The sequence below is a fragment of the Thamnophis sirtalis genome, unplaced genomic scaffold (genome assembly GCF_051295495.1).
Source record: "Thamnophis sirtalis isolate CommonGarterSnake01/CBP01778 unplaced genomic scaffold, rThaSir2_p1.2 scaffold_19, whole genome shotgun sequence".
Taxonomy (NCBI): domain Eukaryota; kingdom Metazoa; phylum Chordata; class Lepidosauria; order Squamata; family Natricidae; genus Thamnophis; species Thamnophis sirtalis.
This window is the reverse complement of record NW_028261399.1, coordinates 114,636-138,291: the sequence shown is the minus strand read 5'-3', so window position 1 is coordinate 138,291 and position 23,656 is coordinate 114,636. Positions and strand designations below refer to the sequence as shown.

At 48.6% G+C, this 23,656-nt stretch overlaps 1 protein-coding gene across 1 annotated transcript in view; it reads right to left on the bottom strand.

The window, feature by feature from the left end:
* EHD1 (EH domain containing 1) overlaps nt 1-21,501 on the bottom strand; it is a 30,970-nt gene extending 9,469 nt beyond the window's left edge. The window contains exons 1-3 of the mRNA XM_087703050.1: nt 21,014-21,501; nt 12,871-12,968; nt 1,741-2,153 (exon numbers count right to left, since the gene is read on the bottom strand). Coding sequence (XP_087559176.1) covers nt 1,741-2,153; nt 12,871-12,968; nt 21,014-21,417 — 915 coding nt within the window. The 5' untranslated portion in view covers nt 21,418-21,501. The remainder of the gene's footprint in view (nt 1-1,740; nt 2,154-12,870; nt 12,969-21,013) is intronic.
* Nucleotides 21,502-23,656: the final 2,155 nt, after the last annotated feature.

Genomic DNA, 23,656 nt, shown 5'->3' with positions numbered 1-23,656 from the left:
AACACAACCCTGATACGCCCCCCCCCTCAATGGTATAGAGAGTTTGACGGTCCTGCTTTAGGGGACTGGCAAGCGTCTGCCTGCCTGTGTAAGGAGAAGGAGGGGGGCAGTGTCAAGAAAGGAATCAGCCTGGAATCGTTACATTCTCATAAATGGTTTAAAAACTCTTGAATTCTCTTAACTTTTCTCTGCTAACCTTTAAACGAGGCTATTTTCTATAGGTAAATGTTCCCCTTGCACATGTGTACTGGTCATTCCCGACTCTAGGGGGTAGTGCTCATCTCCGTTTCAAAGCCGAAGAGCCAGCACTGTCCAAAGACGTGTCCGTGGTCATGTGGCCGGCATGACTCAACGCCGAAGGCGCACGGAACGCTGTTCCTTTCCCACCAAACGTGGTTCCTATTTTTCTACTTGCATTTTTTATGTCCTTTCGAACTGCTAAGTTGGCAGAAGCTGGGACAAGTCACGGGAGTTCACTCCTGTTACGCACTGCTAGGGATTCGAACCGCCGAACTGTCCATCTTTCTGATCGACAAGCTCAGCTTCTTAGCCAATGAGCCACAGCGTCCCATTGCCTATTTCCTACAGGCAAGACCAATAAAATCAGCCTAACTGGAACTGAACTATGAAGTGGTATACTGGTAGTCCTTGACCTACGACTACAATTGAGCCCAATTTTTTTGTTGCTAAGCGAGACAATTGTTACGTGAAGTTTGCTCCATTTTACGACCTTCCTTGGCACGGTTGTTAAGTGAATCCCTGCAGTTGTTAAATTAGCAACATGGTTACTAAATGAATCTGGCTTCCTCACTGTCAGAAAGTCGCAAAAGGGGATCACATGATGCCGGGACACAGTGACCGTCATAAATATGAATCGGTTGCCAAGGGTCTGAATTTTGGTTACGGGACCATGGGGATGCCGCAAGGATCATAACTGTGAAAAGCGGTCATAAGTCACTTTTTTCAGTGTCAATTTGAACGGTCACTAAGTGAACCGTTATAAGTTCGGGGACTACCTTATAAGTGCGATTGCTAAACGCTTAACACACGGTCCTGATTCTTTGCACCTGACGGACCTTTGCCTCCTAGCCAGACTCCAAAGATGTCAAAGGCTACCTGTCCCCATCCCCACTGCAATCTCCATCATCCCCAGCCATCTCCAAAATGTCTGGATGGGCAGGGCTTCTGAATGTTGGGCCTGTAGGCCGCCGGCCCCTCCAGGAGCCAAATCAGAGGAGGAGGAGGAGGCATGGGAGTTAGGTTCAGCATCAGGGCAACCTGAGATCTCCGAGGGGGAAGAGGGAATGGAGCTGGCAGAGAGAAGATGGGGGGAGGGAGAGAGGGGGGGAGGAGAGGGCCTGGGCCGTCTTGTCAACCCTCCGATGGAGAGTCTACAGCCCCCAGCTCAGGAGGTGCTGATGAGGAAGAGGAGGAACAGCTGGGTCCAGTCTCTCACATGGCTGCACAGAAGGCAGAGGAGAGGAGAACAATGGAAATCTATGGGCCGGTCCTTGGGATGGAAGAGCCACCGCTGCTAGCGAAGCCCCACCTGAACTCTAGGGATAAAAGGCAGGAGATGAACAGATGTGGCAGACAACTATTCATCTTCTGACCGGACGGACGTGTTAGCCGGCGATGAGAAACTTTTTGCCGCGGGTGCTGGTGCTCCTAATAAAGGAATCTTTTTGAGTTCACTTCTGAGACTTTGTCGTGTTTGGGGAGCTGGGTCACAACACTGACCTTTGCCAGCCGGGCCCTCTTGATGAGGTCGTTCAGCTTCCGGAGGGCGGCATTGCGGGGCAGTGACTGGATGTCCTTGAAGAGATCTTGTTCCTCGGCCTCGAAGAGTTTACGGTTGTCCGGGATCAGCAGCGGGTGCGACCAGAAGGATCCTATGTAGACGCGCACCACTTCCGGGGTGTTGATGATCTTGCCCAGAGACCACATCAGCGCCCCATAGACCCGCATCAGCTGCTGCGTCTCGATCTGGTCCGCCTTGTTCAGCACCACCCGGATCTTGTCCTCGTGGTTCTTCAGGCCTTTGATCACCTCTGAAAACTCGTCCGAGATGTCCAGCTTGTGGGCGTCGAAGAGCAGGATGATGCGGTCAACCCGCTCTGCGAACCACTCCAGCACGGCGGCAAAGTCGTAACCTGCGGGGAAAACGAGGCAGAGGTCAGTGGCTGGAGACAAGTCCAACTCGTTCAGAGGAGCCAAATTCGCACGGACAACTCGTCCAGACTTTGGATCATCAAAAGCCACAGGTTTGGCATGCAACTAGGGATGGTTGAAGTTATCATCGTCTTTTAACGACCCCATAATCCTTTGCGGGGTGGAGTCTGGGCAACTGAATGGAGCTAGCAGAGTATTTAACTGGCCGGATGCCTTTCCCTGTTGCCAATGCGGAGTTTTGTTCGGCAGATATATATTCTCGTCGGGCCCAGAGAGAGAAATATCTGCTTCTACCTAGGAACAAACTTAGAGCCTCCTGTTTGAGAGAGCTCCACCTCTGGGCCACTGCACCACTGACCTCAGGGATGCTACAACACTCATAAATGTGAAAAATGGTCAAAAGTAATTTTTTCCTGATGCCACTATAACTTTGAACAGTCACGAGACGACTGTTGTAAGTCAAGGACAACCTGTAACCTGCTTTGGAATATTTGGAATTGCTTTGTACTCTCATGTAAGACCTTACCTGGAATACTGCATCTAGTTTTATATAATATACAAGATAAACAAGATGTTGAGACTCTAGAAAGGGTGCAGAGAAGAGCAAATAAGATGATTAGAGGACTGGAGGCTAAAACCTATGATGAACGGTTGCAGGAACTGGGCCTGGCCAGTCTAGGGAAGAGAAGGACCAGGGGAGACAGGATGGCAGTCTTCCAATATTTGAGGGGCTGCCACAGAGAGGAGTTAGGGGGTCAAGCTATTCTCCAAAGCCCCTAAAGGCCAGAGAAGGAAGAATGGATGGAAACTGACCAAGGAGAGATTCAACCTGGAAATAAGGAGGAATTTCCTGACAGGGAGAACAATCAACCCATGGAAGAGAAGTTTCCTTCAGAAGTTGTGGGAGCTTCATCCCTGGAGGCTTTCAAGAAGAGACTGGACTGCCCTCTGTCAGAAATGGTGCAGGGTCTCCTGCTTGGCTGGGGGTTGGACTAGAAGATCTCCAAGGTTCCTTCCAGATCTGTTAATTCTCTTTGTGAGAATATCCAGATCTGATATTCTATGTTCTACAGCCTCCAATGCCTGTTTCAAAAGTAGGCAGCCAAGGTGGTTAACGGAGAGGTTGAGAACATAAGATCTTATGGGGGTGACACGACAGCAGTGTTCCAATATTTGAGGGGCAAAGAAGAGGAGGGGGTCAAATTATTCTCTGAAGAACCAGAAGGCAGGACAAGAAACAACGGATGGAAACTAATCAAGGAGAAGAGACACTTGGAATTAAGGAGAAACTTCCTAACAGTGAGGACAATGAACCAATGGAAATCATGGGTGATTAATCACTTTTAAGAAGAGATTGGAAAGCCACCTGTTGGAAGGAAGAAAGGAAAAAAGGAAGGGAAGGAGGAAAAAAGGAAGGAAGGAAAAGGAAGCAAGTTTGGGATTTCCATTGCCGCAAATCCAAGTACAATTTCAAAAATACCTCTTCCCCTAGTCCTGGATTAGAAAAAAGAGCTCTCTGTTTTCTCCATATTTTCCCCTAACCGTCAAAACCACAAATCGTAAGTACATTTTTTCCATTTTATGCAAAAAGTCTATTATGGGATTTCCACTCGGCCGCAAATGCAGATATTCTTTGCCCTTCTAGGCAAAGAGGTTTAATTTAGCCACCGCTTGCAAATTCCATACCCTGAGCAAGCAGGGGAAGCCCTTCTAATGCCACCATCCTTGTCCGGATTTGCCCAAACTTCTGCCTTTCCTTCTGAATCCTGAGGACTAGAAACCTTTACTTCCTCTGGAGGGGAAGGCTTGCTGCTCCGCCAAAGCAGAGGGCCGAAAGAGGAAGAAAGACAGTTCTATTGTCTCAAATCCAGGAAGGCAAAAGGACAGAAAAAATAATAATAATCTAAGGTTGCACAAGGCAGCTTTCTTGGAAGAGGGCGGGAGGAGTTGAAATCCGTGCTGAAATCACTCCTGGCTCTCAAACAGATTTGCAAATGATGGAAATATGCGCCCGGGAGGGAGAGGCACGGAGACTTTCTAGAGAAAGAGGGGGGGGGGGAGAGGCGAAACATTCTATGCATGCACTTAAGTGCGCCCCTCCCAAAGGTCTCTGCGACAGGAAAACTCCAAAAGTTTTGCCCAGGTTAGTCATTTTGAGGAAAGGAAAAAACACTCAGGGTGGACGGTTCCACTTCAGTCACAGGAGCGGGTCAGCCGGCCACATCAGGATTGACTTTATGGATGTCCAGATAGTCCTCAAAGAACGACCACAATTGAGCGCAAAACTTCTGCGGTTAAGCTGAGACAGATGAACAGAGTTGGAAGGGACCTTGGAGGTCATCTAGTCCAACCCCCCACCCAAGCAGGAGACCCGACACCATTTCTGACCAGTCTCTTTTTGAAAGCTTCCAGGGATGAAGCTCCCACAACTTCTAAAGGCAACTTCTGTTCCCAATATGTGACAGCTGTAGTGATTCAATTAAGAACTGTGGCAAGAGGTTGTAAAGGAGGCAAAATTCACGTAACAATGTTAATTGTTAATGCAATCCTAAACTGCATTAACAGAGGGATACAATAAGATCAAGGGAGGTCCTAACATCACTCTATAAAGCCTTAGTAAGACCACACCTAGAGTCCTGCATCCAGTTTTGGTCCCCTTACCATAAAAAAGATGCTGAGAATCTAGAAAGAGTGCAGAGAAGAGCAACCAGGATGATGAGGGGACTGGAGGATCAAACATACGATGGACGGTTGCAGGAACTGGGCCTGGCTAGTCGAGGGAAGAGAAGGACCAGGGGAGACAGGAGAGCATCTTCCAATATTTGAGGGGCTGCCCCAGAGAGGAGGAGGGGGGTGTCAAGCTATTCTCCAAAGACCCTGAAGGCCAGAGAAGGAAGAATGGATGGAAACTGACCGAGACATTCAACCTGACAATAAGGAAGAATTTCCTGACAGGGAGAACAATCAACCCACGGAACAGAAGTTGCCTTCGGAAGTTATGGGAGCTTCATTCCTGGAGACTTTCAAGAAGAGACGGGACTATCATATGTCAGAAATGGTGTAGGGTCTCCTTCTTGGGTGGGGGTGGACTAGATGACCTACAAGACCCCTTCCAACTCTGTTAATCTGAATCTATCTAAGAATGATCAAAGGACTGGAGACTAAAACATCCGATGGACAGTTGCAGGAACTGGGCCTGGCTGGTCTAGGGAAGAGAAGGACCAGGGGAGACAGGAAGCATCTTCTAATATTTGAGTGGCTGCCACAGAGAGGAGTTAGGGGGTCGGTCAAACTATTTTCCAAAGCACCCGAAGGCCAGAGAAGGAAGAATGGAGGGAAACTGACCAAGGAGAGATTCAACCTGGAAATAAGGACGAATTTCCTGACAAGTGAGAATAAACTAATGGGAAGATGAGTTGCCTTCGGAAGATGTGGGCGTTTCATCCCTGGAGGCTTTCAAGAAGAGACTGGAGTGCCCTCTGTCAGAAAGAGTGTAGGGTCTCCTGCTTGGGCAGTGGGGATGGGGTTGGACTAGATGACCTCCAAGAGTTGCCTTTCAACTCTATTAACCTGTTAAACCTGGCAAGGTAGGCCGTGAAAGAAAAACTCACTTAGTAACTGTCTTGCATATCAACAGAAACTTTGTTTCAACCGTGGTCATAAGCCAAGGACAATTCCAGGAATCCACTGCAGTTCCAGGATTTTCACTTTCACTCCACAAAAACTTAAAAAAGGAAATATCTGGCCCCGTTTGTTTCAGATGAACAATGCTTGTGTTGAAGAAGAGAAAGAGAATTCGTGTCAAGAGGCTCAGACAGAGAAGCAGCTTATGAAATACCCCCGTTTTAGAGGCCAGGGACACAAAGGGAATTCTAAAAAAACGAACCCACAAAAATGCTGAAGGACATTTTTTAAAAAACAAAATAAAATTATTCTCAATTTTCTCAGGGCCAGGACAAAAAACTGCCTCAGCATTTTGCAGACCCTGCTGATGTGTTGGGGGCGGGGGGGGGAATGTGTGGCCCACAGCTTCCCACCCGCTTTTTCTGATCTCAGCAGATCTCAATGTTTTCCTGTTACAGCTTCCTGCAGGGGAAACCCAAAACTTTTGTGCTTGCGTGTTTCTAAACCTGTCACAATGCTCCCCCCACCACCTCCAATCTAAGTTACTTGCAATTTCTTTTTTTAATGCTTCCACCAAAATCCCCTTTAACGAGTTTCAGAGGCACTCCAGTGCAGAAGTTTTCAAACTTGGCAACTTTTAAGACTTGTGGACTCCAATTCCCAGAATTCTCCAGCCAGCTATGCTATGCTGGCTGGAGAATTCTGGGAGTTGGAGTCCACAAGTCTTAAAAGTTGCCAAGTTTGGAAACCCCTGGCTCCGGTGCATTATTTAAAATGTTTCCAGTGTGCTTTAAGGCTGCTATCAGGTCCCTTGTGATCCTTCTCTTTGTTCGACTAGGCTAGGGGTCTCCAAACTTGGCAACTTTAAAGAGCTCTGGACTCAAACTTCAAACAGGTTGGAGACTCCTGGACTAGACATTCCCAATTCCTGCAATCCTTCTTCATTGGTTTTAAGCCTCCAGTCCCTAATCATCTTATTAGCCAGAAAATCCAGTGCAATCCTAAACTGCATTAACAGAGGGATACAATCAAGATCAAGGGAGGTCCTAATCCCACTCTATAAAGCCTTAGTAGGGCCACACCTAGAGTCCTGCATCCAGTTTTGGTCACCACACTATGAAAAAGATGTTTAGACTCTAGAAAGGGTGCAGAGAAGAGCAATCAGGATGATGAGGGGACTGGAGGTTCAAACAGACGAACGGTTGCAGGAACTGGGCCTGGCTGGTCTAGGGAAGAGAAGGACCAGGGGAGACAGGAGAGCATCTTCCAATATTTGAGGGGCTGCCCCAGAGAGGAGGAAGGGGGTCAAGCTATTCTCCAAAGCCCCTGAAGGCCAGAGAAGGAAGAATGGATGGAAACGGACCAAGGAGAGATTAAAACCTGCAAATAAGGAGGAATTTCCTGACAGTGAGAACTATCAACCCATGGAAGAAAAGTTGCCTCTGGAAGTTGTGGGAGCTTCATCCCTGGAGGCTTTCAAGAAGAGACTGGACTGCCCTCTGTCAGAAGTGGTGTAGGGTCTCCTGCTTGGGTGGGTGGGTTGGACTAGATGACCTCCAAGGTCCCTGCCAACTCTGTTAATTCTCTTTGTGGCTCTTCTCTTTCTAGGGTCTTATATCAGCTCAACATCTTGAGCTGATATAAGGAGCCGAGGTGGCGCAGTGATTAGGGTGCAGTACAGCAGGCCACTTCAGCTGACTGTTATCTGCAGTTTGGCGGTTCAAATCTCACCGGCTCAAGGTTGACTCAGCCTTCCATCCTTCCGAGGTGGGTGAAATGAGGACCCGGATTGTTGTTGGGGGCAATATGCTGACTCTGTAAACCGCTTAGAGAGGGCTGAAAGCCCTATGAAGCGGTATATAAGTCTAACTGCTATTGCTATCTTCTATGCTGGACAAATCACTGCTTTTCAAAAAAAATGAGTATCTTATAACAGGCATTTTGCGTCGTAGAGCAGGTCTGCTTTGTTTAGCCTCCAAAAGATGGAAAAGATTTGAAATATTCTAAAGCTGGTTACAGGTAGTTCCTGACTTACGGCAGTTTGTTTCGCGACCGTTCGAAGTTACGACATTGAAAAAAATGACTTATGTCCGTTTTTCACCTTTACGACCATTGTAGCATACCTGAGGTGAGTGGTGCAGGGTGGCCTAGAGGTGTGGAGCTCTCTCCTCACAATCAGGAGGCTGGGAGTTCAATCCTAGGTAGAGGCAGATATTCCTCTCTCTGGGCACAATGAGAATATATCTGCTGAATATAACTCCGCATTGGCGACAGGGAAGGGCATCCGGCCAGTAAAACCCTCAGCTCCATTCAGTTGCCCAGACTCCACCCCCCATACAAGGGATTACAAGGTCGTTAAAAGAGGATGTAGCATCCCTGAGGTCATATGATCAAAATTCAGACGCTTGGCAAGTGACTCACATTTATGACAGCACAGTGTCCCAGGGTTACGTGATCCCCTATTGCGACAAGCGAAGTCAATGGGGAAGCCAGGTTCACTTAACAACCGTTATTACTGCTTTCACAACTGCAGCGAATCACTTAACTGGGGCGAGAAAGGTTGTAAAACGGAGCAGAGGCCACTTAACACACGTCGCCGCTTGGTAACAGAAATGTTGGGCTCAATTGTGGTCCAAAGTGGAGGACTGTATTACAGAAACCAACTTATTGGGCTGGAATCTGCTGGCAAGAATGACTTTCGTTACGACCGTTTTTTATGACCATATCTACTTGTGGCATTTTTTACCAATGGTCCAACCACTTTCCCTCCTTTGCAAACAACTGAGAAATAAAGGGCTGTGTTTTTATTAATCTGCAGATTTACGTGGAGGTTTATGCCTCAGTATTTACAATTGCCATGGAAAATTGAGGAAAGAAAAACACAAATGCATCAATTTTAGCAGGCAAGATTTACACTTGCATAAATATGCAGGCTTTTTGGTTTTGTTTTTGGTAAAAAAAAAACCAGATCGCTACCTGGAAAAATGCCCAAAGCTTAGATTTATACCCACCCCCAGGCACTTAAAACTATTCATCTATGCCAAGTTTCACGTTATGGAACAATTAAACTCTTAAAAAGTCGGAGATTTTCCTGTGGAAAACTGTAGCAACAGCAGAGAAAAATGTTCCCCTAGAAGGCAAAACCATTTTATGTAAATTTTCCATTCAGGGTTGGGCACCTGGTGGTAGTTTACAGATTGACAGAGTTGGAAGGGACCTTGGAGGTCATCTAGTCCAGCCCCACTTCCAAGCAGAAGACCCTACACCATTTCTGAGAGAGGGCAGTCCAGTCTCTTCTTGAAAGCCTCCAGGGATGAAGCTCCCACAACCTCCGAAGGCAACTTCTGTTTGCACCATGTGACAGCTGTAGTGATTCACTTAAGAACTGTGGCAAGAGGTTGTAAAGGGGGCAAAAATCACTTAACAATGTTAATTGTTAACGCAATCCTAAGTTGCATTACAGAGGGAGACATTCAAGATCAAGGAAGGCACTAATACCACTCTATAAAGCTTTAGTAAGGCCACACCTAGAATCCTGCGTCCAGTTTTGGTCACCACGCTATAATAAGCCTCCAGGGATGAAGCTCCCACAACTTCTGAAGGAAACTTCTGCTCCATTGATTATAGTACACCACAGTTGGAAGGGACGTTGGAGGTCATCTAGTCCAACCCCACTTCCAAGCAGGAGATCCTATACCATTTCTGACAGAGGGCAGTCCAGTCTCTTCTTGAAAGCCTCCAGGGATGAAGCTCCCATAACTTCCAAAGGCAACTTCTGTTCCATGGGTTGATTCTTCTCACTTGTCAGGAAATTCCTCCTTATTTCCAGGTTGAATCTCTCCTTGGTCAGTTTCCATCCATTCTTCCTTCTCTGGCCTTCAGGGGCTTTGGAGAATAGCTTGACCGACCCCCTAACTCCTCTCTGGGGCAGCCCCTCAAATATTGGAAGATGCTCTCCTGTCTCCCCTGGTCCTTCTCTTCCCTAGACTAGCCAGGCCCAGTTCCTGCAACCGTTCGTCTGTTTGAGCCTCCAGTCCCCTCATCATCCTGGTTGCTCTTCTCTGCACCCTTTCTAGAGTCTCAACCTCTCTTTTATAATGTGGTGACCAAAATTGGTCTTCTAGTCCAGCCCCTTTGCTCAAGCAGGAGATCCTTACAGACTCTAGGTGTGGCCTTACTAAGGCTTTACAAAGTGGCATTAATACCTTCCTTGAGGTTGATTTTATCCCCCTGTCAATGCAATTTGGGATTGCACTGGCTTTTTTGGCTGCTGCCGCATACGGCTGGCTCATATTTATTTGGTTGTCCAGTGAGACTCAAGATCCTTCTCTCAAGGAGGATATTTGGTATCCAAAACTCACTGGATTATTACCTAAGAACTGTGGCACTGAGCCCTGGAGAGCAGAGGGGTAGCCTGTCTAATTGTGGCCTCCAAAGCCAGAGCCAAATCTCCAGTGCTGGATTTCGCTGGGCGCCACCCCTGTGATTCCTCGCCCGCCGGGGTCAAGCCGGGCCTTATCATGGATCGCAGCGTTTCCTGCCCACTCCGGCTGGGTACGCCGGGGGGGATTTCGCCTCAGCCAGGAAACTTTCCATCCTGCGTTCCCGCAGAGAGGAATGCAGCGCTCGGAGTCCCAAACTGGGGCAGATGGAGAATTTGGGGTGGGAAAGGCTTCCCCCAGGGTGAGGAGAGTGCCCGGGATCCGTCAAGGAAGGAAAAGCATTTGAGAACGGGCAACTATTTTTATCCAAGCGAGTCCTTGGCCGGTGATACATTTCATCCACTACCCGACATGGGAAACTACAATCCCCCCCCGCCTGCCCGCCCCCCCAGGCAGTTGGAAGAGACCTTGGAGGTCTTCTAGTCCAGCCCCCTTGCTCAAGCAGGAGATCCTTACAGAATAACAGAGTTGGAAGGGACCTTAGAGGTCTTCTAGTCCATCCCCCTTGCTCAAGCAGGAGACCCTTACAGAATAACAGAGTTGGAAGGGACCTTGGAGGTCTTCTAGACCAGCCCCTTTACTCAAGCAGGAGATCCTTACAGAATAACAGAGCTGGAAGGGACCTTGGAGGTCTTCTAGACCAGCCTCTTTACTCAAGCAGGAGATCCTTACAGAATAACAGAGCTGGAAGGGACCTTAGAGGTCTTCTAGTCCAGCCCCCTTGCTCAAGCAGGTGACCCTTACAGAATAACAGAGTTGGAAGGGACCTTGGAGGTCTTCTAGACCAGCCCCTTTACTCAAGCAGGAGATCCTTACAGAATAACAGAGCTGGAAGGGACCTTAGAGGTCTTCTAGTCCAGCCCCCTTGCTCAAGCAGGAGACCCTTACAGAATAACAGAGCTGGAAGGGACCTTGGAGGTCTTCTAGTCCATCCCCCTTGCTCAAGCAGGAGACCCTTACAGAATAACAGAGTTGGAAGGGACCTTGGAGGTCTTCTAGACCAGCCCCTTTACTCAAGCAGGAGACCCTTACAGAATAACAGAGCTGGAAGGGACCTTGGAGGTCTTCTAGACCAGCCCCTTTACTCAAGCAGGAGATCCTTACAGAATAACAGAGCTGGAAGGGACCTTGGAGGTCTTCTAGTCCAGCCCTGTGCTCAAGCAGGAGACCCTTACAGCAGAATAACAGAGTTGGAAGGGAGCTTGGAGGTCTTCTAGTCAAACAGGAGACCTCAGACCAATTAATTATTCAGTGGAACAACTTGCTTCCAGAAGTGGGGGGTGCTCCCAATACTGGAGGCTTCTCAAGAGAGATTGGAAGGTCACTTGTCTGGAATGGTAGTGGGCCGGGGGTTGGAGTAGAAGACCTCTAAGGTCCCTTCCAACTTATTCTATAATCCCACTTCAATTCATCAGTGGAACGGCTTGCCTCCAGAAGTTGTGCCCCCCCGACCCCCATCACTGGAGGTTTTCAAGAAGAGACTGGACATCCAATTTGTCTGAAATAGTACAGGGCAGTGGTGTCCTCTCCTATGACCGCAATGGAGCCCAATATTCATGTTGCTAAGCGAGACACTTGTTAAGTGAGTTTTGCTCTGTGTTACGATCTTTCTTGCCACGTTCAAGTGAATCACTGCAGTTGTTAAATTAATAACTGTTGTGGCCCACCAGTGGAGCTGATGGCAGATTCGGACAGTGAGGAGGCTGGGGAGGAACCTGGGCCAGTCCTGGAGTCTGGGGAAGGCTCTGGTGAGGCCTCTGTGTCGGAGGCAGAGAGGGCGCCAGAGCCGTCTGACAGTTATCAGCTGCCTTCTGAGTCAGACATCAGTGGGGCAGAAGAACAGCTGGAGCCTGTTCCCAGTATGCGCATGCACAGAGCTGCGAGACGAAGGGAGCAGCTAAAGAACAGGGGTCGATTGGGAGTAAGGCCGCAGGTGGACGATGAATGGCCCCTCCCAGATAGAATAAGAGGAGCAAAAGGGGAGTGGAGTTTGCAGGAGACCATTAGTTCAATTCATCAGATTAAAGATCTGTTCCTGGCTTCTTGCCAAGTAATTGCTGCTACAGCGTGGAATTTGGAAGATATCGGCCTGGCAGCTCTCCAAACCTGATAAAGGTCTGTGGTTGTGAATTCACCCCTGGAAGACCGTTTGCCGGTGGATGTGAAGGAGAGGAATTCACATGAGCTCCATAAGGAGGAGGTTTTTGGCGGGACAAGGAGTCTGCTTTGTGATTTTGGGAAGCCTCGCTCAGAACAGGAACGCAGTTCCTAAGTTGCGTTGGCTTCCCAACGACTTTGCTCGTCAGGAGGCGGCCAAATCACATGACCACGACACAGCCACCGTCATAAATATGAGCCAGTTCCCAAACATGCGAATATTGCTCACGTCACCGAGGGGAAAAAGCTGCAACGGTTGTGTGAAAAATGTCTGCAAGTCATTTTTTTTTCCAGCGATGCAACTCTGAATGGCCGTAAGTGGGCTGTCACTAAATACGGGACCACCTCTGTTCAAAACCTATAATTTATTTATTTTTTCTTTCTTGGGGGAGAGTGGGGTGGTTAGAAGAGGTCCTGCAAAACGGAGACCCAGGAACTTAACCCTTCAACACAACTTCTTCTTCTGAATTCTCACCTCTGCTTATCCGCTGCTTCTCCCCGGAGAGGATGCCCGGCGTGTCAATGATGCTGATGCTGTCCAGGACGGGATTTGGGAGCTGCGCACACATAAATCTGCAAAGAAGGGAAGGGACAGGATTAGGAGGAGGCTGGTCCGAGCAGGGGGCAGAAATGGGGCTGCCCGGGTGACCGTTTTTGCCTTCCTGCTTGAACTGGTCATTCTCCTCCACGCAAAACTTAGGGGATTGACTCATCTATTAAAAGGACACTTCAGGGGTGGGAAAACCCCAAACCTTCCCATTTTGACCCCTCAAAACCTTAGATGACCAGTGCCCCCCCCAAGAGGCAAGTGTTTTTTCTCTGAAGATGTTTTGCTTCTCATCCAAGAAGCTTCTTCAGCTCTGACTGGATGTTGGGGGGCGATGGAAGGATGTGTCCTCCTTGCAGACAGCAGTTGCGTTCTTCTAGGAAGCCGTTGAGGCCGCTTGGAGGTTTATCTGTGGGGTCAAGGTGAAAATGGGTGTGGGGGCTTCTTGGAACTGCTGAAAGGGCCGTGTTGTAGACTGGAGATGGATGGTGTTGTATCCCTCCCCCCTGGGAGGGAGGGCTGTTCAATTTTGACATAGATGGTTTCCTTGACCCCTTTCAAACCAGCAGTCCATTCTGTCCAAAATATGGAACTGGGTGGTCTTCAAAAGAGTGGGCTTTGCCTTTTAAATCCAGATGGATTATTGGATCGAGTCCAATAATGGATGGGTTTGTTCTCCTATGTCAGTGTTTCTCAACCTTGTCAACTTGAAGATGTCTGGACTTCAACTCCCAGAATTCCCCAGCCAGCGAATGCATTAGCTGGCTGGGGAATTCTGGGAGTTGAAGTCCAGACATCTTCAAGTTGACAAGGTTGAGAAACACTGTCTATGTTGTGCCATGTGTTGGTGAAGTGGCTGTTTTGTTTCCCCAATGTACACCCTCTATCTCCAGTCTACCAACAGAGTCCTCTTAGCCGTCCCAAGGACGATTCATGCCCATTTGCACCACTCAGGTGACCCTGGGGACACAGATAAACCCCCAAGTGGCCTCAATGACCCTCTAAAAGGATGCAAATGACCAGCTGTCTGCAAGGAATATAAATCCTTCCCTTCCCCACCATCCAGGCAGAGCTGAAGAAGAGAAGTGGAACATCTTCAAAGAAAAATGAAGTGCATCTTGAAAAAAGCTTCTTTGGTGTTGTGTGGGCAATCCCATCACACCCACCCCATCCATTATACGACCCTCTCCAGGGTCCTTCCTTTGCGAACTACCAAAACATCCCAGAGATATGGTAAGCTTCAAGTTGCAGAGAATGCGCTGAGACACAGAAAATAGGATCCTAGGGCTGGAAGGCACCTCAGAGGTCATCTAGTCCAACTCAAGCTGGAAACCCTATACCATTTCGGACAGATTGTTGTCCAATCTCTTTTTGAAGACCTCCCTGTGATGCAGCATCCATAACTTCTGGAGGCAAACTGTTCCACGGGTTAATTGTCCCCACTGACAGGAAATGTCTCATTTCCAGGTTGCTTCTCCCTTTGGTAAGTTTCCATCGGCTGATTCTTGTCCTGTCCTCAGGGCTTTGGGAGAATAGCACCTGAGGGCAGGACAAATTAGAATAGAACAGGAAATAGAAAATAGAATAGAATATAGAGAATAGAATAAAGAATATAAAATAGGAAAGAAGAGAATGGAATAGAATAGAAATAGAATAGAATAGAATATAGAATAGGAAATAAGAGAATAGAATACAATGGAAAATATAGAATACAGAATAGGAAATAAGAGAATGGTGTAGAATAGAAATAGAATAGATTATAAATAGAAAATAGAGAATAGAAATAGAAATAGAATAGGGGAGAATAGAATAGAATAAAGAATATAGAATAGGAAATAAGAGAATGGGGAGAATAGAAGAATATAGAATACAGAATAGGAAATAAGAGAATGGAATAGAATAGAAATATAATAGATTATAAATAGAAAATAGAGAATAGAAATAGAAGAGAATAGGGGACAATAGAATAAATATAGAATAGGAAATAAGAGAATGGGGAGAATAGAAGAATATAGAATACAGAATAGGAAATAAGGAAATAGAATAGAAATAGAATAGAAAATAGAGAATAGAAATAGAAGAGAATAGAAGAATATAGAATACAGAATAGGAAATAAGAGAATAGAATAGAATAGAGGAGAATAGAATAACATAGAATACAGAATAGGAAATAAAAGAAGAGGATAGAATGTAGAGTAGAGTAGAATTCTTTGGTGGCCAAGTGTGATTGGACACACAAGGAATTTGTCTTTGGTGCATAAGCTCTCAGGGTACATAAAACAAAATAAAATAGCATACATTCCTTGAGACTCCTAAGATCCACCACTTAGAGATAGTCATAGGATACTAAGAAGGAATGAAGGGAATCATATGACAGAGAGAGACCCAACCCAGAACGAAGGGAAGCCTCAAGGGCCTTGGCGCATATTTCTGACTCTCTGCTTTCTATCTGGCATAGCAAAACTCCTGCTCTGGTGGTGCAAAAGCATTGCAGAGCAGCAGCCAGGAGGGGTCCAAGGCCAGGCGGGTTCAAAGGGCACAGAAACCGGCCTCTGGAGGAACAGAGACAGCCCCAACCAGTGGATCCAACCATTAGCCCATCCTGCCTTTGCCCGAGTCAGACGCTAGACGTTTTCGCCCAGGTTTTTCTTACACATGAAACTCTGGGAAGGTTTCACAGGTAGTCCTCGACTTACAACCATTCATTTAGTGACTGTTTGAAGCTACAATGGCCTGGGGGGGACCTTTTAAAATGTTTTTCACATTTACGACCCCCCCCCCAACTCAGATTGGCCACCGGCTCATACTTATGACGGCATGATGCCATATCCCAGTGTGTGTGTGTGACCTGATTCCGTTGTGGGGGGGGGAACGATTCACTTAACCACGTCACTAACTTAAAACACCTGCAACTCACCTAACGGCAACGGCAATGAAAGGTGTACAGTGGGGCAGGACTCAAACGACTCAAATGCTGGGCTCCATTGGGGTCGTAAGTCGAGGACTACCTCTGTAGTCCCCCCCCCCCCCAGTAGCCGCAAACCACATCCTTCGCGGGATTGCAAAATGGTTTGTGGTTCCGGCATGAAGGGAAGTGGCATGCGAGGTGGACCGAAAACCCAGGATGGGAAAGGCAGCGGAGGTGATTTGGGGGGGGGGGGGTGTGTGACCTTCCCCTCGGAAGATTTGCCTCCTCGCAGCTGGTGCTGGCTGGGTAGGCGATGGGAGTTGTAGTCCACACCAAATGTGGGGTTGTAATGGCCCCTCGGCCCAAAAGCTGTGAGAAAGAGGAACTCTTTCAACACTCTGGAAAGTGAGACTATCTTAGTTGGCTTCTGAAGAAATAGATCTTCCCTTCCTTTAAAATCAGCACGGATGACAAAAACGCAAAGATGACAAAATCCGTGCGGTTGGAGCGAGAAAACCCAAGTTGCAAAGCCGGAGAGATCAATGGGAGTTGGAGGAACTTCATCGTGGGAAAGGGGAAAGTGCGAGGAAAACAACAACCTAATCCTACCTTGATCCTGTTTGGGGTACTTGCGTTAAGAGAGGAATGCAATCGAGATCAAGGGAGGTCCTAATACCACTCTGTAAAGCCTTAGTAACGCTGGAATGTTGGATCCAGTTTTGGTCACCACAATATAAAGCACCCGAAATCCAGAGAAGGAAGAATGGATGGAAACTAAACAAGGAGAGATTCAACCTGGAAATAAGGAGGAATTTCCTGACTGGGAGAACAATCAACCGAAGGAACAGAAGTTGCCTTCGGAAGTTGTGGGAGCTTCAGTCCTGGAGGCTTTCAAGATGAAACTGAACTGCTATATGTCAGAAATGGTGTAGGGTCTCCTGCTTCGGTGGGGGGATGGACCAGATGACCTACAAGGTCCCTTCCAACTTCGTTAAACTGATATTGAGACTCTAGAAAGAGGGCAGAGAAGAGCAACCAGGATGATGATGGGACTGGAGGCTCAAACATCTGATGAATGTTTGCAGGAACTGGGCCTGGCTAGTCTAGAGCAGAGATGGACCAGGGGAGACAGGAGAGCATCTTCCAATATTTGAGGGGCTGCCCCAGAGAGGAGGAAGGGGGTCAAGGTATTCTCCAAAGCCCCCGAAGGCCAGAGAAGGAAGAATGGATGGAAACTGATCAAGGAGAGATTCAACCTGGAAATAAGAAGGAATTTCCTGACAGGGAGAACAATCAACCCATGGAACAGAAGTTGCCTTCAGAAGTTGTGGGAGCTTCATCCCTGGAGGCTTTCAAGAAGATACTGGACTGCCCTCTGTCAGAAATGGTGGTCTCCTTGGGCATGAGGATTGGACTAGATGACCTCCAAGGTCCCTTCCAACTCTGTTAGTCTGTTAAACTCTGGTGGGCTTTCAAGATTTTGGTGGGCTTTCCAAAGTCAATGGAGGAAGTCACACTTGCTTCACGGCCTTCACTTAACAACTAGATGTGATTCACTTAATTAACAACCACTGCCGTAAAAATCAGGCACAATTTAACTCAACTGCCTTACTTCGCAACAGAAATTTCGTTCCCAGTTGTGGTGTAAATTGAGGACTATCTTCATTCCCCTATGCTGGAACTGGTGCCGTAAAGAATCTCTCCAAAGTCGGCTTAGTGGTCATGCCTGGTGGCAGTGAATTCCACAGGTTAATTTTTCATAGGGTGGGAAAGAATAGGCCCGTTTCTATTCTAAATTTTCAATAAAACCACCAAGGACCCCCACAGCCTTCACTCTCCTAACTACTCTTCCTCCTCTCTTCTGTCCCTGGTGATGTTACCTAGTTGGGCAATGAAACGTCTGCAAGAAAACGACCAAGATCAGAGAGCAGCAAGGACTCCACAGTCCTCCTCCATTCCACAAACCCAACTCCCTTCTAGGATGGATATTGTTACCTAGTTGGGTGGCAAAACACCTGAAAGAAACCAACCAAGCTCCCAGAGCACAGAGGATACCTCGATTCAAGCCTGACTACAAATTTTCTCCTTTGCCATTACCGAAACTTGCTTGCCAATTTCTCTTATCAGCTACAACAATAAAGTGAGATTGTGTTGTCTCTGCAGGGGCTGCTTTTTAACCAGGCCAAAACCAAAAAGCTTGACCCACGGGACCTCCTGCCTTGAAAAGGTGAGGGTGGGGGTTTCCATTGAGCCACATGGAGAATGTTGAGATTATCACTTTCTCTTTATGCCAGACATTCCCCCGATGACTGGACAGGGTGGGGAGTGGACACCTGGCACACATTCTGGCGCCAAATCAGCCTGCCCAAGACTGACATTCGAATTAACACCCAGCAAGACAGCCCAACCCACAGGAGCCTATAAGGAATCTTACAGTTTTTTTGCAAACTCTGCCAGTGGACAAGGATCCCGAAAACCATAAGTTACCCTTTGCAAAATCCTGGGGGAGCTCAGAGCTCAGCCTGCGCTTGAGTTCCCAACATTGCAGCTGTGCGTTCACACAGCCAGTTGAGTTTCACCAGGAAAACACACTAAAGTTGGCAGATTTTATTTTTAAACTCTGGTGTATTTGTGGAAGAGAGTTTAGAGTTTGGGCAACTTCAAAGCAGTTTTTTTTTCAAACTTGGCAAGTTTAAGAGGGGTGGACTTCAACTCCCAGCACAGCTGGCTGGGGAATTCTGGGAGCTGAAGTCCACCCATCTTAAAAGTTTGGAAAACAACAGTCTAAGGCGTTGCAAAATTAAAAATTTTGGGTTTAGTTTGTGTTATGTGAAGACAACAATTTAGGCCGCAGAGAGTTCTACAGACGGATGGGCTGATCCCAGGCCCACAAAAGTCTTTTTCCAGACCACAAAACCAATATCTGACACAGCAGAAAAAAGTTGCAAACGTTTTCAGGTCTGCCTCCATCCCTGGGCTTAATATCCCTGATTTTAAGCCGGGAGAAACACTCAACAAATGTATTTTTATTGGGCTTTTTAAGTTTAGAACATGCTGAGCTATTTTTAATATTTGTAAATTTCCCCCACCTCCTTCCTTTAAAAAAATCATGTTTCTACAGCTGCAAAGCCTGCATTCCAGAAATATTTTCTCTTTTCTTTTGTGAATTAATGACACTGGACAACATAATTGGCAGACGCTTCCACGGCAATGAAGAGAACAATGGACCAAAACTCTGGACTTTTAAAAAGGCCGATTTAACCCTACGCTGTTTTTCTTTCCCCATTCCAAAGCAGAATTTTTCTAACTGGAAGAATAGATAATGGGGTTTTTTTGCAATGGGGGAAGGAAGCCCACTTAGATTTATATGTGATTTTTAAAAGATTTTGTAAGAGTTGCAAAAGGCTTTGCTTGGGGGCGGGGGGGGGGCGGGGGGTGCGACCGGACGCCGGAGATGCCTGCAATGGGGCAATCGAGCGACCGAGATGGGCATAGGCTGGCAGCAAAAGGTAAAGTCCAGCAAGCAGCCACGCCCAGGGTTTGCAGTGATTCAGAAAGAAGAGAATTCCAGCGTAGTTACACCAAGGAGTGGGGGGCATTACTCAGATGTTTTTGCAAGAGGGCCTTGCTGACCCTCCCTCCTCCGACGCCAATTCAGCAGAAATTTCCTGACAATGAGAACAATTAATCCCAGGAAAGGCTCACCTTCAGACGTTGTGAAGGTTTGAAGAGGACAAATGCACAGGCATTGGTCCGAAATACTATAGGGCAGTGTTTCTCAATGTTGGCAACTTGAAGATGTCTGGACTTCAACTCCCAGAAATTCTGGGAGTTGAAGTCCGGACATCTTCAAGTTGCCAACGATGAGAAACACTGCTATAGGGTCTCCTGCCTGAGCAGCAGGGCTGGACTAGAAGACCTCCAAGGTCCCGCTCCAGCTCTGTTATTCTGGTCATTCGGGATGTGGCGGCTGAACCCGAGGAAAACATTTCCTCATTGACCATGGAGGCCATTCATAGAAGCGCAAATGAACTCAAGCGGAATTTGCCCGCCTTGGGGGCAGGGATGGGGTGAAATCAGCTGCTTTGCAATGCCACTAACTGGGTTTAAGTCAACCTGGCTTGGCACCATAATTGGATGGAGAGGGCCCTTCACCTCCCTTGTCCTTTTATCCAGCTCTATGCTAAACTAGGGTCTCTTGATCAGTGAGATGGGCAGCATATAAATTAAATATATCAACAACCTTCTAGGAAGGGGGGTTGGTCTCTTGCTGGACTAGAAGGGGGTTGGACTAGAGGACCTCCAAGGGCCCTTTCCAACTCTGAGATTCTGTAGTCTGGTCTGTCCTGACTTCCTGGCACTAGGAGGGCACCAAAGTGCCCTTTTGGCTGCAAAGAAAAAAAATCTGCACTTTTTCCCATGGCTGGCTGGGGAATTCTGGGAGTTGGAGTCCACCTACCTTAAAGCCACCAAGGATCGAGCAGCCAGTGGTTCTAGTCCTCAAGATCAGACCCTCTCCTCCTCTCCGCTGCCCCCTCCCTGGATCCAGAAAGCTAGTTCTCAAGATCAGTCCTCTTTTCTCTCCTTGTTGCCCCCCATCTGCAAACCTAAAAGATGTTGCTAGTCCTCAAGATCAGATTGAAAAGACTCTCCCTGCTTCTCCCTGCAGCTGGAAAGCTAGCAGCATTGTTTCCAGTCCCAAAGATCAGTCAAAAGACCTTCTCTCCCCACCCAGGAAACAGTGGTTCTAGTCCTCAAGATCAGTCCTCTTCCCTCCTTGCTGCCCCCCCCCCGCATATGCAAACCTAAAAGGTGCTGCTAGTCCTCAAGCCCAGGCTCAAAAGACTCTCCCTACTGCTTATCACTACAACTGGAAAGCTAGCAACATTGCTCCCTCCCAGTCCTCAAGTCCAGAGTCAAAAGTCCCTCCCGCCTTCCTCTCCACCCCCTCTGCATCTGCAAAGCTAAAAACTGGGGCTCTAGTCCTCAAGATCGTCCCGCCTTGCTGCCCTTGCATCTACAAACCTAAACAGTGTTGCTAGTCCTCAAGCCCAGGCTCAAAACTCTCCTGCTTCCCCGCCCCCCTTGCAGCAGTGTTTCTAGCCCTCAAGATCAGTCTCTCTTCTCTCCCTCCCTCCCAGCTGGGGAGCGCCAGCCCCTCACCTGTTGAGGAAGGCGTTGCCGAAGGCGTTGAGCTTGCGGAAGGGGCGCCGGGGGTCGACCACCAGCGCGTTGCCCGGGACGACGCCCTCGCTCTCCCCGCCCATGACGGCGATGAAGGAGTCGGTGGTGGGCTCGGGCCCGATGCGCATGCCGGGGAAGTCCTGCTCCAGCAGGTGCCGGATGAAGGTGGTCTTGCCGGTGCTGTACTGGCCCACCAGCAGCACCATGGGCTTGCTCTCCCAGTCGGCCGGCTCCAGCGCCGGCGAGTGGAAATCGTGGAAGCGGTAGTGCTCCTCCAGCGGCAGCAGCTTCCCGGCGTAGAGCTGCTTCAGGCCCTCCGAGACGGTGCGGAACAGCTCGGGCTCCTTGCGCCGCCGCGCGTCGCGGCTCACCCAGCTGAACATGGCCGAGCCCAGCCCTGCTGCAGGGACCGGGAAAGAGAGCGTCAACCCCCCCCCGGCGCAGACCGCACGGACTCGCCACGCGCCCTGCCGCGCCGCCCTTTATAAAGCCTCCGCCCGGGACACGCCCCCGCTGCCCGGGGTTGGCTCCTGCCCGGCGGCCACGCCCTTCCAAGGGTGCTTCTCTTAAAAAGAGCAGGCTCGAGCCACGCCCTCTCGGCGCTGATTGGCTTCACCCTGACGGCCTCGCCCTGTCCTCCGGCCTTGCCACACCCCTCCGGGACATTCCTCTAATAAAGCCTGCGCTCGGTTCACGCCCTCTCGGCGCTGATTGGCTTCTTTCTCGCGCCGGGAATAATGTTTCTTTTAGAATGCCTCTGCCCGGCCACGCCCATTTTACGCTGATTGGCTTCTGCCGGGCGGTCCCTCCTCTCCACAGCACAGTAGTTTTTCGTCTTGGGCACACAAACCCTGAGCACTGATTGGTTCCTGCCCGGAGGTCTAATTCTCTCTGGAGGCCCTCCCCCTTATAAGGCCACCTCCAGGGGCACGCCCCCCTCAGCGCCAATTGGTTCTTCCCGGACGGCCTCGCCCTTTCCACTGGCCACGCCTTTCCCTTTAAAAAAAGGCCTCCGTCTTGGCCACGCCCCCTCGGCTCCGATTGGCTACGGCCGTGGTAGGCGAGGCGGAAGTGTAGCGCCGCTCAGGGATCTATGGAGCTTAGAGAATGGGGGGAAATGGTAGAGGTGACCTAAAAGAGAAAAGGCGAGTGATGCCGTGAGACTGCCTCTGAGCATGTTCAGAGTACCTGGACCAGATTATTATTTTTTAAATCTTCGGATTAAAATTAAATTAAATGTGCACCACCAAGATCTCAAAACGATTAAAAAACAATATTTCCCCAAGTCCAGCCATGTTAGATGGGTGGATTTCAACTCCCAAGGCTGGCTGGGGGATTCTCGGAGTTAAAGTCCACCCACGTTGCTGAGCCTGAGAAACCCTGGCCTAGACCTTGTTAAATGCGAATCGCAAAAAGAAATGGAGCATTGCTCCTCCTATCCACCTACAGCCACACCCACCACCCGCCATCTTAACTTTTTTGACCACCTTGGATTACCTTTCCCTGCTGCTGGGGATAGAACTGTTGAACCTTTAGGTGTCTTCCAAATAAACTACCATTCCTGTATTTTGTCTGCCTGGAATTCAGGCCAGCATGCTTTTTTCCCCTTCTTCCCAACAACCCTGCGAGGTGGGCTGGTGGAAGACATCCATAAGCTTCCATGGATGAGATGGACCCAAACGTAGATTCCCCTAAAGCAGGGGTTCCCAAACTTGGCAACTTTAAGACTTCTGGGAGTTGAAGTCCACAAGTCTTAAAGTTGCCAAGTTTGGGAACCACTGCCCTAAAGCCATGCCATTTTGAGGGGTAGGGGCTGGGAAACATGCTCCCTGTTTTCAACTGGCCATTGAAGAAGCCCACAATCGTGGCTTATGAAAACCAGGCCTATCTGGCTTGCCATTTTTGACCTTTTTGACTGTCCCTCTCCTCCCCTTTCGACGGGCAGGGCAGCCCCCTGACCTGACCTGAGCTGCCTTCGTCCATGTCCAAATTCCGGAGGGCTCCGGCATGAACCCCTTGCATTGCAGCCCCCGCAAGCTCGGCAGTTGAACCACCCGCCTGAGATGGAATTCCTCTTTGTGAACCAGCCTGCGGGTTGCAGCTGAGGTCAGCGAGTTCCAGAATGGCCAGGCTGTCCTGGTGTCAGATGCTGGCTTGCTGAATAAGTCAAGGGGAAGGCAAATAATGGTTGTCTGTTGCCTAGTTTCCAGAATTCCCCAGTCAGCATGCTCTGAGATAGGTGGACTTCAACTCCCAGAATTCCCCAGCCAGCAGGCTCTGAGATAGGTGGACTTCAACTCCCAGATTTCCTCTGGCTGTCCTGGGGAATTCTGGGAGTTGAAGTCTACAATCTTAAAATTGCCAAGCTTGAGAAACACTGCCAAAAAAGTTGCCTAGTACAGACTGTGCATGCTTTGGGTGGGTTAGCCTAGTGGGTTGGCACTTTGAGCCCCTCCAATCCGAAGCTGCTTTCTTGGGGAGTGGCATTCTTTCAAAGCAGAGCTTGGTATTCTATGTAGTCTTCCATTTAAGAAGCATTCATTTAGCCACCATTTCAAAGTGCCAAATGCACTGAAAAAATGGCTTAAGCCTGGTCCCCACAGTTATGACCATTGCAGCATT